Genomic DNA, 16,966 nt, shown 5'->3' with positions numbered 1-16,966 from the left:
GCCAGCTGTCTCCTAACTAAGGAGAACAGGAAGGAGTTGGAGGAGTTGTAACCAAAGGCAGCACCTTTAAACCTCATCTTTCAATGCTTGCAGAAGCTAGATTTTGATTCATTTATTTAAATTACAAATTGATTCCTGTGCTGGACATTGTATATTTGAAAAATTATGAAGTGCAACATTCAATATTTCTATTTCCAATTGCAATCATGTTTTTTTTCTGATGAGAACTTTTCTTTATAAAACCTGATCTGTAAAGAAATGTTCAAAATAATTAACCAAACAAAGTTTTTTTTTAATCAAAACTGTTTGATAAAATGGTTTACCTAATTTTCTGGTTGACTTCACTTCGTATCTTCAGAACTTCATTCCCTTTGTACTCTAGCTCTTTGGTCAAGGTGCTCAAATTGTCATGCATAGACAGGCTCTCCTCATTCAGTTCTTTTATATGGTCTTCACAACGCCGTACTTCCTCTTGTAGATTAGATATTCTGCTCAATAATTCTTTCTTCTGGATTGTAAAAATAGTTCTATATATTAACAAGCATAAAGGTGTAATTTTATGAAATGCACATCCATTTCTAAACTCACACAAGAGGATGCACAGCATCCACCCAATTTTTTTTATTCACTTGTGGGTCATGGGCAACATTACCTGGCCAGCATTTACTGGCCCTTGAGAAGATGATGTTGAGATGCCCTCTGAACTGTTGCAGTCCATGTGCTGTAGGTAGATGCACAATGCCAGTAGGGAGTGAATTCCAGGATTTCTACCTAGTGACAATGAAGGAATGGCGATGCATTTCCAAGTCAGGATGGTGAATGTCTTGGAGGGGAACCTGCAGCTATTGGTGTTTCCATGTGCCTGCTGCCCTTGTTCTTCTAGATGGGAGCAGTTGAGAGTTTGGAAAGTGCTGTCTGAGGAGCCTTGGTGAATTTCTGTAGTGTATCTTGTAGATAGCACACACTGCTGTTATTAAGTGTTGGTGGTGAAGGGAATGGATCATGTCTGTGGATTAACATGAGAAATTCCAAAAAGCTCTAAAGGGACCAAATGGCTCAAATTTCAATTCCATTTCCCCCATCAAAAAAATCCATAAACACAATGTGCATCAATTATGAAAACTTTATTAAAATAACAGCTCCATTCAACTCATTCTATTCATCAGTTCCTATTCACAAATACAATCACAATGATTAAATTCATGACTCAAATTAAATTTTCACAGAGGTAAGGGAGTAAGAGAAAGAAAAAGATACTTTTTCAGGAGAATACAAATGGTCCTCATAGGGTGCTGGTTGAGGAGAGGTGAGGGTATGTGTGAGGGGTGAGAGCTGGAGGAATGTTTTATATATATATATATATATCCCTATTCGAATTGTACAGTACTCCTTCAAATCTAGCTGAAAATGTGTTGCTGGAAAAGCAAAGGTTCCTGAAGAAGGGCTTATGCCGGAAACGTCGATTCTCCTGCTCCTTGGATGCTGCCTGACCTGCTGCGCTTTTCCAGCAACACATTTTCAGCTCTGATCTCCAGCATCTGCAGTCCTCACTTTCTCCTCCTTCAAATCTAGTCCTGGGACAAGTTTAGTCGAGCTAAGGCATTCTTTGAGAACATTAAGGCATGTTTGTTGGAAATAGGCAGCTGTTGGAACTGTGAAAAGGCAGGTTTGTGTGTTAGACGTGTATAAACACTGTAGGACTGGCAAAATTCTCAATAAACAATCCAAAAAATTGGAGTTATAAAAAACCAGCTATTTCAGAGTGCCTGTTCATATAAAACCATTAAAGAAGTTGTGTTGAGTTACTGATTTCCTGAATGAACAATGACAAGGAGAGAGACAGTGGCATAGTGATGGAATAGGAATTTATAGAATCCTAGATTGATGTTCTGGCAAAATGTGGTAGAGACAATGGCAGATGGTGAAATTTGAATTCAATAAAAGTGGGAATAAAAGGCCAGTTAATGGCAACCATGTAAACTCTGTCGATTGTTGTAAAAATCCAACTGCTTCAATCATATTCTTTACGTAAGGAAATCTGCCATACTTATCTGGTCTGATGTACATGTGATTCCTGACACACTGCAATGTGGTTAATTTTTAACTTTCTCTGGGCTATAAGGGATGGCCAATAAATGCTGACTTAGCTGGTGATGTCCACTTTTTTTTTAAGACTTCATTCATGGGATGTGAGTGTTGCTGGTTGAGCCAACATTTGCTGCCGATATTCATTCATGGAATGTGACAAAGTAAAGAAAAAAACTGGGATGCATATTGATGGATAACTCCAACTGCTTTTTGAATGGCATTGTATTCTTGACACAAGGAGTTAAGCATATAAGGGTTAAGCACTTAAGTAACATGCTTGTTTTCACATGGGATCAGTTGAAGTAATTTCAATCGTATTGACATTTTTTTGTTACCAGTATTTTTTTCCCTCTAATAGTGGCATCATCAATAGACACTGTCAGCATGTTGCCTCAGGTTAGCCCATGTTGAAATACTAACTGAGTTGGCATGGCAAAAAACATGGCAAAGTGTTATGGTTAGGAAGGTGTAAATTCACTTAGGCCCTATAAAAAGCAATGGGGATAACGGATGACATAGGACAGCACAGAGTTAAGACTGTGGGGATGGGTAGATGAGCATACGGACTATCCAGGACCATAGAGATTATCAGAAGGCAAAGGTGCATGAGAGGTCATAGACATTGGTAGAAGAGAAAAGGGTGACATAGATTGAGCAAGGGGAGTTACTTTTGCTCCTTAAACTTTGTTTTTAAAGTTTACACTTTTAACTTTTAAACATTATTTTTAAACTTTGACCATTGTGTTAGAGTCCTGAAGCAAGCTTATTGCCCTGCCCAGTGGGAATTGACATCCTCAAGTCCTTCCTGGGTCACTGTATCGCAATTTAGCCTGCCCCAAATCCCTAGACCAAAAAATTGTAAGTGCAGACAATGATTTTTAAAGTTTGGTTTCATGTAACTAGGGTGGCTCTTGACTCTGCACACCCAACACAGCAATCAAAACTAGGTCTGAATCTTTGGCTGTGTACTAAAAGCAATTAACAATTCCATCAATGTACAAGAACAATTCTTCTGCACTTACCAAATAACTGCTCATCATCCTTTTAATTATTCCCCATTATAGCATTTCAACTAATTTGCAAGGACATAATGTCTCTGCAATTGGTGATAAGATGGGAGTCATAAATCATCCTGTTAAGAAGTTAATTAGGTTGGAAATATACAAATAATCTCGTTGGTATAATTGAATGACTCTGTATTTAGTTTTCTAAACAAACACAGATGACCACAACGAGTTTCAAGTGCAGGTACATCATTTTTGAAAGAAGCAAAAGTTTAATTTGTCAGAATCATTCACAAAGTTGGTATGTTTCCCATAACATTTTCAATTAACATAGTGATAAACTGCACAAAAGGAAAATGCAACTGGAGAGTTCTCAACTAACACAAGCAACATTTAAAAAGAAATTCATTTGTGTCAGTACAAATTATATGATATAATTACTTATTGGCAAATTGCATCCAATTTGAAGTGCGCATAGGTGAATTTTAGATATTAATATGGTGTTGGCTGACAGAGAGTTATTTTAAAGCGTAAGAGATAATGAAGTGAGGATAAATCAACAAAATAGAGCAATGTTCACAATTCCCAGCGTATAATTCTTAATTCACATCAATTTGGAGATTCTGCAAGAAGGGCATATTACTCACAAAGTGAAAAAAAATGTCCAATCAAAGAATCTCTCTCTATTATTTTTGTGCATCTGTGCCAACAACCACCAAGAAGTGAATGTACTTTACTGCAATGGTCAGAAACTATACTGCAATGGCAACGAACATAGAAATAAAATTTCAATAAAAATATTATGCAATTCAAAACAAAAATCATTTTGGTCTTCTGGTTTAACTTCAAGGTCACATCAATTATCGAAACAAATCTCATTCTGTGGTAAGATAATTATATTTGAACTAACCATTCTGAATATCATGTTTAAGTAGCTCCATATCTAGAATCATTCTTCGATATGTGGAATAACAGTATAAATGCTTTTCTTTTAAAATATAGAATAATAAACTAACCCACCTGCTGTCTGTGCTGCTCAACAGTCTGATCTAATTCCATCCTCACAGCTGCCATTTCCTGCTGGTTATTTTGCCTCAGTTTATCCATTGCAACGGAATGTTGATAGTTGAGATCTGAACGCAGAGAGGCTGGAAAGATCATACAATATGGCATTGATATTTTAAACATCTTAACATAATTCTAAGCTGTTGTGCAAATATATGAACTGAGAAAACAAAACTTACAAGAGAAAGGAAAACAAGGTTGTCAAGATTATTTGCATCTTATAATGACATTTTTAAAATAACTCTACCTGTCTGAACTTTTAGAAAGTAAATATCATAAAGAATGTAATATCATCCTTGCTTTTTTTTCAAGTTTTGCATATTAAAAATAAGAACGCTGTGACATTTTCTTCTTGTTCTTTATCCTGATGATCACTAGGGACCTAAAACTAACTTGGTGTTCAATTGATTTTTGTCTAACAGAAGATTAACTATTCTGCAGTAAAGTTCAAATAATTATTTATTAATATTGCAATACATGTTATTTTAAAATGGGAATGTATTTTTCCCAACAATTTTAAGAAAGGGAAGAAATGCTCTACATTATAGGTGATTTTGATAAGGTAAAGGACAAAACCATTTACAAAGCTAAGCAGAGATGTAGACAGAGAGCTATTTTCTAAGATGCAAATTAGAACAGAATGTCCCACCAGAAATATTACTTCAAACAGAACTTACAATACGTTTCAAAAGGAAACAGATAAACATTTGATTAAAAGATTCAAATATGCTGGTAGGGCAATAGAATGGCTTTAACTGAATAGCCAATTGCTAGATTGACTGAATATCCTTCATCTAAACAGCAAAATTCAATGATACGCCAGTTATGCATAGAAATGAACAATCTAAAAATGAGTTAATGTATCCACGTTGTAAGTGTAAAATGGACAATCTAAGAATATGACTGAAAGAGATTCATGCCTGGAATGAGAGGCACACCAAGCCACTACGAGAGACACTGTTTATCAGTAAAATTAAATATCTCACAATCTTAAAACAGATCTATGAAATCACATTATTTCTTCTGGGGAACACATTTCTATTCATACAAAACTGAATAATTGCTTTAAGGTAGATGACGCAGTGGAAATTATTTATTTAAAATCTGGAAATAAAATTTAAAAGGCATTTCCATATATTTTCATTTATTTGCTTCCTGGGAATCAAAGTGTCAGTCTCAGAATCTGAGTGAGGTTAGACATTCTAAAATGCAAAAGCGGTGTTGGCCTTCTCAGTGAAACATTGATATTTCTGAAGTTAATTCTTTCAGTCCAATTCAACAGTTGCAGCTGACAGCTTATACTTCTGGGATGCCAAGACTGATTTCACTAGCTATGGCTTATTTCAACCAGTAGGAAGGGATGCAATGAGTGGCACCAAGCAGACAGATGTGCAGGACTGCTCAGTCAAATTGTAACAGAATTCTTCCAGACTACTTTCAGTCCTATAACTTGGCAAGTCTGAAGGGAACTGTAATGATTCTGGTACTACTTTAAGTGATGGGGTATCATATGTTACTGAAAGCTCACTTCAATTCGGGGAAGGTCAGTAGAAGTTGAGAACTAGAATCCAACTGAAGTCAGCTGGTCAGCAGTTGGACAGGGCAGCTCTGCAAGCCTTCCACTGGCTGTATTTTTGATGTCAATTACAAGGCTCCATGCAGCAACTCAACAAGTTTGCTCTAACAATCTTTCAACTCGTGACATGGATCATTTAGCAGAATAAGTGCAGCAGCCGCATGAAAACACCACCACCTGCACATTCCCCTCCATTGTGACCTAGAACCAAATTGTTCCTTTAATTGTTTTGCTGGGTCAAAATCCTAGAACTCCCTTCCCTACAGCACTCATGGTATACCTACATCACACGGACTGAAGAAGTGTAAGGCAGTGGCTCCAAACAACTTTTTCAAAGGCATTTAGAGATGGGAATTAATTGCTGATCTATAACAGGTCAACTTTTACTGCACAGATGAATTAAAAAAAACTCAGAACTTCTCAAGAGGAACACAGGCCACCTTTAATAAAGTTGCAGCAAAATCATATCAACAATTCAGTTGAATTAGAAGAATATTGTAAGCATGTATACCAAGCTGAGGGCTCTTGTGGCACACTGGTAGTTTCCCTACCTCTGAGCAAGAAGGCTCAGTTTCAAGATCCACCAGCTCCAAAGATGTAATACCATATATCTGAACAAATGGATTGACACCATCTACATACCAAGCAGTAATTTCCCTTCATCCTGCAGCTCTGCCCTCAATTCCTGTAGTTGTTGCTTTGCTTCCTTTTGTAAAGCCTCCAGGTTCATTCTCTCGGCTTCCTTTTGAGCTTGTATATCTTTCATATGTTGCTGGTTCAAACATTCTTCCAATTGCTGTAAGACATAATGCAATTACATTATTTACTGCTCCATTCAATTTCTTCTTCAATGGCTCTTTTCAGGTAACACCATTAGATGGCAAATTACAATTTCAGATTTTCAGAAAAAGTAACATTTATTCACACAGTGGCCTACAGTTCAAAATACAAAATATACTCAAAATTCTGGATACTACAATCTTTTATGAACAGAGCAGTTCATGATCCATATTGAAAATTTGAGACCATAAATTTTCAATTGGACACAGATGAAATTTCAATGAATTAGTAAATCAGCTACTGCATAGATAATCTCTCAATATATTTACTGAAAAGACAAGAAAATAAAGAATTTTATTTTAAACTTGTTAAAAACTTATGTCAGCCTGATGTTGGAAACACAATGTAACACTTTAATTGATGAATAGCATAATACTATAATAAAATGTGGGAGCAGAAGGCACTCCATTCAGCCCATCGAGTCTGCTCCACCATTCAATGAAATCATGGCTGCTCTGATAATCCTCAAAGATTGCTTTGTTGTCTTTTTCCCATAACCCTTGATTCCATTACTAATTAAAAATCTCACTTAGCCTTGAACAACAACCTAGCCTCAGCAATCCTCTTTGGTGAAGAATTACACAAATGCACTACCCAATGAGAAGAAATTCCTCAACTTTGTTACAAAAGGGAAATACCTTACTCTAAGGTTATGCACTCTGGTCCTAGACTCTTGCGCAATGGGGAAACAACCTTATTTCATCTAATCTATCAAATCCCCTAAGAATCTCGTATACTTCAAATTAAGTGACATCCCATTCTTCTAAATTCCAATGAGTGACAGTCACAACCTACTCAATCTCTCCTCAGAAGACAGTTCCTCCATACGCATGCCAGCATATCTTTCCTTAGAATTGGGCCCAAAAACTGTTCACAGTACTCTAGTCTTGTACAGTTTTAACAAGACATATACCACTCCACCTTTTCCCACCCCATTCCCTCTGAAATAGAGGCTAACATTCCATTTGCCTATCCTTTTACCTGTTGGACTAGAATGCCAGTGTGTGGTACCTTTTCAAATAGTCTCTGAAATCTAAACACATTAGATACATTGCTTCCCTTTATACATTCTGCTTGTTCCTTCCTTAAAGAAATCTAATAAATTTGTCAGGCATGATTTCCCATTTGTGAAGCCATGCTGACTCTGCTTGATTATATAATGTATTTCTAAATGTTTTGCTATCAAATTCTTTGTAACAGATTCTAACATTTTCTCAATTACAGACATTCAGCTAACTGGACTACAGCTATTTTTCAACTCTTTCCCATTTTAAATACAGGTATTACATTGGCAGTTTCCAGAATTAGTGTTCGTAGAGGATTATTAACAGTTCATCCACTATCTCTGTACCTACTGCTTTTAATAACCTAAGATACATCTCATCAGGTCCAGGAAATGTAATCGTCTTTAGCCACATTAGCACTTTTTGTCCAATTATACTTATTATATTTGTTTCCTTTACTCTTTTGGCCTTTGAATATTCAATCATTTGTGTGCGTCTTCTACTGTGAGTATTGATGCAACATATTTATTCAACTTCTCTCTATTCCCTGGTCCTTTATTAATAGTTTCCAGGTCTCGTTCTCAAAGGGTCTGCTGCTTGACTTTGGTCTCTCTCCCTCTGCCTTTTTATACACAGGTCGCTCTGCTATAACGTGCTTTCCGTCAACACAAATTTGCTGTGACGCGATTGACGAATTACGCACGCTGTTTCTAAAATGCGAACTTTTAAAATGTGCATTGGCTATAACGCGATTACATCACTGACACTTTAAGCACTGTTTCTAAAGCACGATTTTTCTATAACACGGGGTTGCACAAGAACACAACCATCGCGTTATAGAAGGACCGACTGTATTTAAAGGGTCTCTTTACATCTATTTTGATATTACTTGCAAGTTTATCCTCAAAGTCTACCCTCTTCCTCTATTATTTTTTGGGTCGTCTTTTGCTCTTTTATCTTAAAAGTTTCCCAATCCTCTGGCTTTTTGCTGCATTGCACTGTTGCTTTTCCTTTGAATTTGATGCTATCCTTACCTTCCCTGGTTAACCACAGTTGGTTATCCCCTTCTTAGAATCCATCTTCCTCACTGGAATACAATTTTGCTCTGGGTCATGAACTATTTTCTTAAAATTCAGCTATTTTCCCTCAATGGATAAGCCTTCCATAAGATTTTCATAAAGGCTCATCCTTTCCCATAACTATTTTAAAACTAATGGAATTATGATCACTAGACTCAAAGTGTTCCCCTATCACTTCAGTCACTTGCTCTTATTATCCAAAAAAAGGTCATGTTTTGCTTCTTCCTTCGTAGGAATATTGACATTTTGATAAAGAAAATTTTCTTGAACACATTTAACAAATTCTTCACCATATAAACCTTTAACAGTATAGTAGTCCCAGTCAATGTTTGAAAAATTAAAATCATCTCCTATTACAACCTCATTATTCTTACATATATCTGAGATCGCCCTACATATTTGATCTTCAATTTCCCTCTGTCTCTGAATCGTCTGGTACTTCTCCAGAATCCAAGGGTTTTTTGAAAATTATAACCAATGCATCCGCTCTCTCTGTAGCTACCTCTTTAAGGATCCTTGGGTGCAGGCCATCAGGGCCAGGGGACTTATCTGCCTTTTACTCCATTAGTTTGTCTGATACTACTTCCCAACTGATGGTGATGGCACTTAATTCTACCCCTGCATTCGTTAATATTAATGAGATGTTTGAAGTATTTTCCACTACAAAGACTAATGCAATACATATGTTTAACTCCTCTACGATTTCCTTGTTCCCCATAACCATCTCCCCAGATTCATTTTCTAAGGGGCCTATGTTCATTTTGAGATTGTTACCTTGGAGGTTCTACTTTTTAATTAGTTCTTAACTGCTCAAATGTTTTCAGCAGAACCTCCACTCTAGTCATAGGGTCATAAAGCAAAGAAACAGACTATTTGGTCCAACTTGTCCATGCTTACTGGATATCCTAAACTGACCTAGTCCCATTTGACCCACATCCCTCTAAACCTTCCTATTCGTATATCCTTCCAGATTCCTTATAAATGATGCAATTGTACCCACCTCCATCACTTCCTCCGGCAGCTTGTTCCATATACACACCACCCTCTGTGAGCAAAAAGTTACCCCTCATGTCCTTTTTAAATCTTTCCACTCTGACTTCAAACTTATGTCCTCTAGTTTTGGACTCCCCTACTATGGAGAAAGGATCTTGATTACTCATCTTATCCATGCCCCTCATGATTTTATAAACCTCTATAAGGTCACCCCTCAGCCTCCAACACTCCAGGGAAAATAGCCCCAGCCTATTCAACTTCTCTCTATAACTCAAATCTTCCAATCTCGACAACATCCTTGTAAATCTTTTTTGCACCCTCTCAAGTCTAACAACATCTTTCCTATAGAAGGGAGACTAGAATTGTGTGCAGTATTCTAGATGCAGCCTCGCCAATGTCCTGTACAGCCACAAACCACACTGTCTACCAGCTACTCCACTTTCCAGGAAAAATGCACCTGCAGGCAACACCACCAACCCCCTCCCCATCTTGCGCCCCCATAACCAGGTCTCCTTGTCTGGCAACGCTCTCCAGAGCCGTACCATTAACTGTATAAGTCCTACCCTGGTTTGCCTTACCAAAATGCAAAACCTCACACTCATCTAAATTAAATTCCATCTGCCACTCCTCTGCCTATTGGCCCATATGATCAAGGTCCCTTTGTACTCTGAGATAATCATCTTCACTGTCCACTATACCACCAATTTTGGTGTCATCTGCAAACTTACTAACCATGCCTCCTATATTCATATCCAAATTATTTGAATAAATTATGAAAAGTAATGGATCCAGCACTGATCCTTGTGGAACACCACCGGTCACAAGCCTCTAGTCTACCACTACCCTTTATCTCCTCCGATTAACGTCATTAGTACCAATGTAGATGATGACAACTAGCTCCCTCCCTTCCCTTTCCAAGTTCTGGGATGGGGCAATGATAGGTGGGAGAATTAGATATCACAATAGTACCTGCTTGAGATCTGGGCTGTTTGTCATCAGCTAACTCCAGAGGCTTTTTAAAATGGTGGTGTGACTCAGATGCAGATACTATATCGCATTTCTGGCAGATGCCATTTTCGCCAGCATAGGGAAGGGGGCAAGATGTGAAGCACACAGGTATGAAATGCAAATTCACTGGGCCACCTAAAATTATCATTCGGTCCAACACACAATTTTCACAACTGCAACAACCCTTCAGCCACAGTGTGCAAACCACTAATTTGTGGAGGTGTAAACATTTCTGTTGGCCTAATCCAAGATGAATATTTCTTTTATTAAGCTTTGCAAATCAACATTTTAAACACTCATATCTTATTTCAGAGATAGAGATTGGTGGCAGAACATGAAGTGGCGGTGTGGTAGGGGTTTTGTCATTGTTTTGGACAACATGCAGGAGATATACTACAGAATGTGGGACTATTCCTTTGACTTTCTTCATGTTCAGCAATTCAGAATAGACTCATTGATAAAACCAAAAATTTCTTTCTGCCTTCCTCCAACAAATTCCAACAGATTGCATGGTAGGCTGGTGGTCATCAAGATTATGCCATTGTGCATTCTGGAAGAAAAGCTGAAATATAATTAACAAAATGCCTCATTGATTATGGAAAACATTTGCAATAGATTGCTTATTAATGTCAATGGCTATCTTACCAGCTGCAAAGAGAATTCAAACCTGTGAAAAACCAGATACTGCAATTTGAAAAGATACAATTTAATTGCAATTCATTGCCAAATTCTTTCATGGACCATCCTTGCTGAATGTGATGAATTCAGGCAATTATAACATCTTGAAACCACTGACGCATAATTGCAGAAAAATATGGACACTTAAATCAACGCTGGCTTACTTTTCCTTTTCCTAAGAATATTTTGCAACTGTACCTTCGTTTAATACTTTTCAACATAGCGTCTTATGTTCAGGTTCAGGTAAATTGTTTATATTCTGATGGCAAATACTGTATGCATGAATATTACCTACAATTCAATGACAATTAAAGAATATATCTGCCTTCAGCAGAATGAGATTGCCCTGGAACCCTCCCAAATATTTCCACAATATTTACCCTCACATTCTGAATAATATTGCTAATTCAAATATGCACAGAACAACAATGACATGTTGTATTTCTAAAACATCTTTAACACAGGAAAATATCACAAGGAACTTCACTGATGTCTAATTAGATAAATGCTGAAACAGCATTAAACAATAGATAATAAGCCAAAGGCAAGTTTTATCTTCAGACAGAGGTGGAGAAGTGGAAACGTTTGACAAGGGAATTCCAAATGTTCACATTAAGACAGTTGAAGGCACAACTGTTAGTAAAGGAAGTGGGAATGGACAAGAAGACAAGTGGAAAAGTGCAGAATTCACAGAAAAAGGTAGGGCTGGTTAAGGTCTCAAGATAGAGAGAGGAGTAAAGTCATGGAGTGATTTAAACACAAGTGTGAGATTTTCATAATTGAGGCATTGGAGATTCAGGAAGTAACAGAAGTCAGTGATCAAGCTGCGATGGGTAAATGGGACTCTGTATTCGGATATGGACAGCAGAGGTTGCATGGAACCAAGTTTGGGCAGATATGAAGATGAAAAGCCAACCAGATGAGCACTGTAAAACTTGAATTTGTGTGGTGTAAAATTCCAAGCAGTGGAATGTGGTGAAACGGTTAAAAATTATGTCCCAATACATGTGTGAATCTAACCGGAATGGAGGTGTTGCTTAGTCCCGTGTGAATCTTCTTATCTGTATGTAACCAGAATGGAATGTGTTTTTTAGCCTTGCTCTGCTGTTCACATGAATGTTTATATCTGGAAGGGAATATATCAGCTGGAAAAGTCTCCAGTTCGGTGAGTCTGCTCCGGGGTTACGTTTAACCGCCGAGCGTGGGTTGTTGGCAACCGCTCTACGAGAACTGACGGCTCCCAGTTTTTGTAACATGTAGAGTGAGTATAAGCCAGACCCGTTGTGCGACACTGCGGGGAATAAAATGCCCATATTCTAGCAGTCTCGCCTCTTGGTCGTTTGTTCTGTGTCAGACTGCTCTCCTACGAACCTGACCTTGAGAATTTTTTTTAAAACATTTGGCGTAGTCGAGCAGGGTCAATCGCAATTGAGGAGAGATTTTGATACAGAACAATGTTTTGGAAAACGACTAAGAAACCAGAAGAACAAACTGTGGAGGTCCCGACCGTCCCGGGATGGCATGGATGTGGGCATGTACGTGGCAGTTTGTTTGAGAAAGGATCCCAGTCCTGCCGAAGAACCCCTTGCCTGGGGTACAGCGGAGGATGTGGGCATGTCCAAAAGGCTGAAGCGGAGTTAACAGAATTGAATGGGATTGAACTGAACTGAACTGAGTGGAACTGAAGTGAATCAAATTGAACGGAACAAAATGGAACTGAGCTAAATTGAATTGAAATGGACGGAACTGAATTGAATTACACTGAATTGACTGAACTGAAATTAACTGAAACGAATTGAACTGAATTAAGCATAATGTAACACATGTATTGGGCCAAGCAGTGGAATGTGGTGTAAAATTCCAAGCAGTGGAATGTGGTGAAACGGTTAAAAATTATGTCCCAATACATGTGTGAATCTAACCGGAATGGAGGTGTTGCTTAGTCCCGTGTGAATCTTCTTATCTGTATGTAACCAGAATGGAATGTGTTTTTTAGCCTTGCTCTGCTGTTCACATGAATGTTTATATCTGGAAGGGAATATATCAGCTGGAAAAGTCTCCAGTTCGGTGAGTCTGCTCCGGGGTTACGTTTAACCGCCGAGCGTGGGTTGTTGGCAACCGCTCTACGAGAACTGACGGCTCCCAGTTTTTGTAACATGTAGAGTGAGTATAAGCCAGACCCGTTGTGCGACACTGCGGGGAATAAAATGCCCATATTCTAGCAGTCTCGCCTCTTGGTCGTTTGTTCTGTGTCAGACTACTCTCCTACGAACCTGACCTTGAGAATTTTTTAAAACAATTTGAAGATATCAAAACATGGGATTTTAGAAGCAGATGGGCTGAAGCAGGTTGTTATTTCCTGAATCAACTTCTATGTCTATCCAAGATTCAAACAGTATGTAAGCTTCATACATAACTAAGCAGTACCATGTACTACAGAGTGTGAATATAAATTACAATTATCATACATTGCAACCAAAGAAAAATGTTCGTAATTCCTGAGTAAGATTTGGATTATGAGACAGGACTCTCAGCAAAATTCTATGTTATAGAAAAATAAGAAAATCTTTCTATATATTGGACAAAAGTGCAAAATTACTTTGAAAGTGCTCTATGGTCAACTTGCAAAATGAGAGTTTTAAAAAACTGGAATAAATAGCCTAAGGATATAATCTAAATCCTCTCAAGAAAACTTTCAATATTATACATAAATCTTATATTTTAGAGGTGGAGTATGAGAAAGTCACCAACGATTATTCCATAACTTCAGATTCTGGTTATTTAATGATTAGTAAATGATCTGATATTACACAAAGAAAACAACATGAAAAATAAAAAGTCAATTCAACACTTTGAAAGTGTAATACTCCAACGACATACCTTGTATTCACGATCCTTAGATTCCTCCAGGTTTCTGACAGCAGTCCTGTGTGCATCCTCCATAGATGCCAGTTTGCGTTTATGTTCTTCTTCCATTCCTTCCATTTGCTGTGTGAGTCGCTGTCTCTCACGGTTGAACTGGCACTGTAGATTTTGTAAGGAATCTTGGGACTGGGATAACTGCATTTCCAGGCTTTGTTTTAGCAAAGATATCTATAGCAGACAGAATTTAACAGTGAAACAGGGATTCAAGATACAGTCTGTTCTGATATAACGCGGTAGTTCCATTCCCGTGCGATCCCATATTATAAGAAAATTGCTTAATAGAAGCACCATTTAAACCAATGGGACTGGAATCATGTTATAGCCAATATAGGTAAACAAAGTTTGCATTCTACAAATAATGGTTTAAATTATTCAATCACCAATTTGCGTTGAAGAAACACGCATTATAGCAGAACCGACTGTAGCAATATTTACAAATCAAATGTAAAGACACTAATTAAATTATATTGAACTTGACTTGGTAGGTTAAACATATCGTTATATTTAATCTCAAAGACATGTAGTGGAGATTCATCTCACAAATTAAAAGCAATGACAAATGATTGATGAACATTAGAACAATAACCTTCTTTGCACTACACATTAGGCCATGCATTCAAGCATTCTCTGGAGTTCAGCAATATAAGCAAAAGAATTTGTGAAGTTGAATTACTTATAGACTTTTATTTTAAGGTTAGGAACTTGGAAAATAACTGAACAAATGGAGAATATGATTTTGAGAACACAATGTCAATTTTCTAACTTCATACTTGTCTATGTTGCCCAAAGCAACAAATTATAAAATGAAAGGCAAAAAACAGAATTTAGGTTCAATTCCAATTTGTGAAGCAGCCTTCGCTCAATCTTGAGGATGCTATGAAACTTGATTTTCCAACGTAAGGATCTTAAACCCAAAGACAGGTCTATCGACATCAGTGATTCATGGCACAAAAATTAGCATGTTAGAGGCTGCAGTGGTGAGTGGAAATGAAGGCAGGGCACTATAGAAGTAGGCCATGTTCTGACTCAAATCAACAACCATTGCTGTGGTATCCTTCTGTGTATGATCTTAACAAAATGAAGACCTTCATTTTTAAAGTGGCCACCATTAATAGAGAGCTGGGACCCAGAATAGGGTAGAGTTTAGTTGGTTAATGTCATTTTTATTACTCCGTTCATTGTTTGCCCAATCTTCCACATTTTCAGATTAAATGAAATGGTTTCACTGCTGCTGCTCCAGTTCCTGCTAAGCTGCAAGTGGTCACATCAGCTTCAGAATCAGAATGCAAGCTCATCTGAGCTCTCTAATGACCTCAAATTAATAAGGAAAACAATTTCACTTTCCTGTCTGTACTCTTTCTCCAATCCTCCCATCCTCTGCCCTCCAACGAGACTCCTACACTTAGGAAAACTGTCCGAATCAACAAGAGAGTTGGCAAATTGGCACGCAGGCTGTCACATCAATTTGTTTTTGTGTTCCACCTCCATTCCATCCTGATTTAGGATGGGCAAATCCAGCCATTAAAATGTTCACTGTTTTTTGAACCATAGACTACTGGCCTCAATGCAAAAGAACAGTCAAGACCACAAAAAAGAAGTGGAAAATGATTCCATATGATTGATTTAGTCAGAACCCAATAAATAACATGAAAGATGTAATTTTGGATTTCTGTGCTGCACTCATTAAACTTCAAGAATGCCTTCATATCAATCTTCAGTTTTGATTTTTCCTCTTTTCTTACTTATTAAAGAAAGAATTAACTTTCATAAAGTATTGCATTTCAAATACTTTGGGTGTCAACAAACATGAGATAATGAATCTTCAAAGAACTGCATTGTATATTTAAAAATTATTCTTCAACATAACCACAGCAAATGTATTACCTTGGGAATATTTTAACAGGGAACTTTTGTAAATGTTTATTCATGATTACGAATCCTATTATCTAGTACATCTGCAAAACACTGCCAATAAACTAACGTGTATATTGTAAACAATCTATAAACATCAAAATGCCAATCATTCAAATCACAGCAAGCATGAGTGATATTTGCTTTCTATCAAATTACTTTCCGTTCATGCACACATACAGAGTTTAGTAGCATGATACTTCATGCACAGATAGAATGTTTTAACAGATTAAGAGATGCCGGTGTTGGACTGGGGTGTACAAAGTTAAAAATCACACAACACCAGGTTATAGTCCAACAGGTTTAATTGGAAGCACACTAGCTTTCGGAGTGACGCTCCTTCATCAGGTGATTGTGGAGGGCTCGATTGAGCCCTCCACAATCACCTGATGAAGAAGCGTCACTCCGAAAGCTAGTGTGCTTCCAATTAAACCTGTTGGACTATAAACTGGTGTTGTGTGATTTTTAACTTTTAACAGATTAAAATCAACTGTTTTCACTTCAGAAGCTTATAAGACACATTGCTTAATGCATTACAGTATACTAAAAGTCATATCTTATACTCATTCTTCACTATGTAATTTCAATTTCAAACAGCAGGTAAAAGAAAAATAATTAGTGTTCAACATAAGTCTTAAATAATACGGGCCACGATTCTTCTTAAATGAAGACAAAACTTAAAAACCATTAATCCTTCTTTAATCAAGATCTCTAATGAAAATAGATCAAATTCAACCACATTATACATTTTATTTAATTGCCATCTGATCTTACATGTTAGGAAAAGTTAAGAAA

At 37.3% G+C, this 16,966-nt stretch overlaps 1 protein-coding gene across 12 annotated transcripts in view; it reads right to left on the bottom strand.

Annotated features, from left to right (window-relative positions):
- The window catches only part of fam184ab (family with sequence similarity 184 member Ab), a 166,439-nt gene that overhangs the window by 46,758 nt on the left and 102,715 nt on the right, over positions 1–16,966 (bottom strand). For all 12 annotated transcript variants that reach the window (XR_015753705.1, XR_015753703.1, XR_015753702.1 and 9 more), the window contains 4 exons: positions 14,216–14,428; positions 6,376–6,529; positions 4,113–4,240; positions 324–508 (listed from right to left, as the gene is read on the bottom strand). Coding sequence is in view for 5 of the 12 variants with exons in the window: in XM_087981028.1 (XP_087837154.1) it covers positions 324–508; positions 4,113–4,240; positions 6,376–6,529; positions 14,216–14,428 (680 nt within the window). In the remaining 7 variants the exon portion in view is untranslated. The remainder of the gene's footprint in view (positions 1–323; positions 509–4,112; positions 4,241–6,375; positions 6,530–14,215; positions 14,429–16,966) is intronic.

The sequence above is a fragment of the Chiloscyllium plagiosum genome, unplaced genomic scaffold (assembly GCF_037043375.1).
Source record: "Chiloscyllium plagiosum isolate Xiang-an unplaced genomic scaffold, Cpla_swu_hap1 HiC_scaffold_3, whole genome shotgun sequence".
Classification (NCBI taxonomy): domain Eukaryota; kingdom Metazoa; phylum Chordata; class Chondrichthyes; order Orectolobiformes; family Hemiscylliidae; genus Chiloscyllium; species Chiloscyllium plagiosum.
This window is presented reverse-complemented; position numbering and strand designations above follow the sequence as displayed.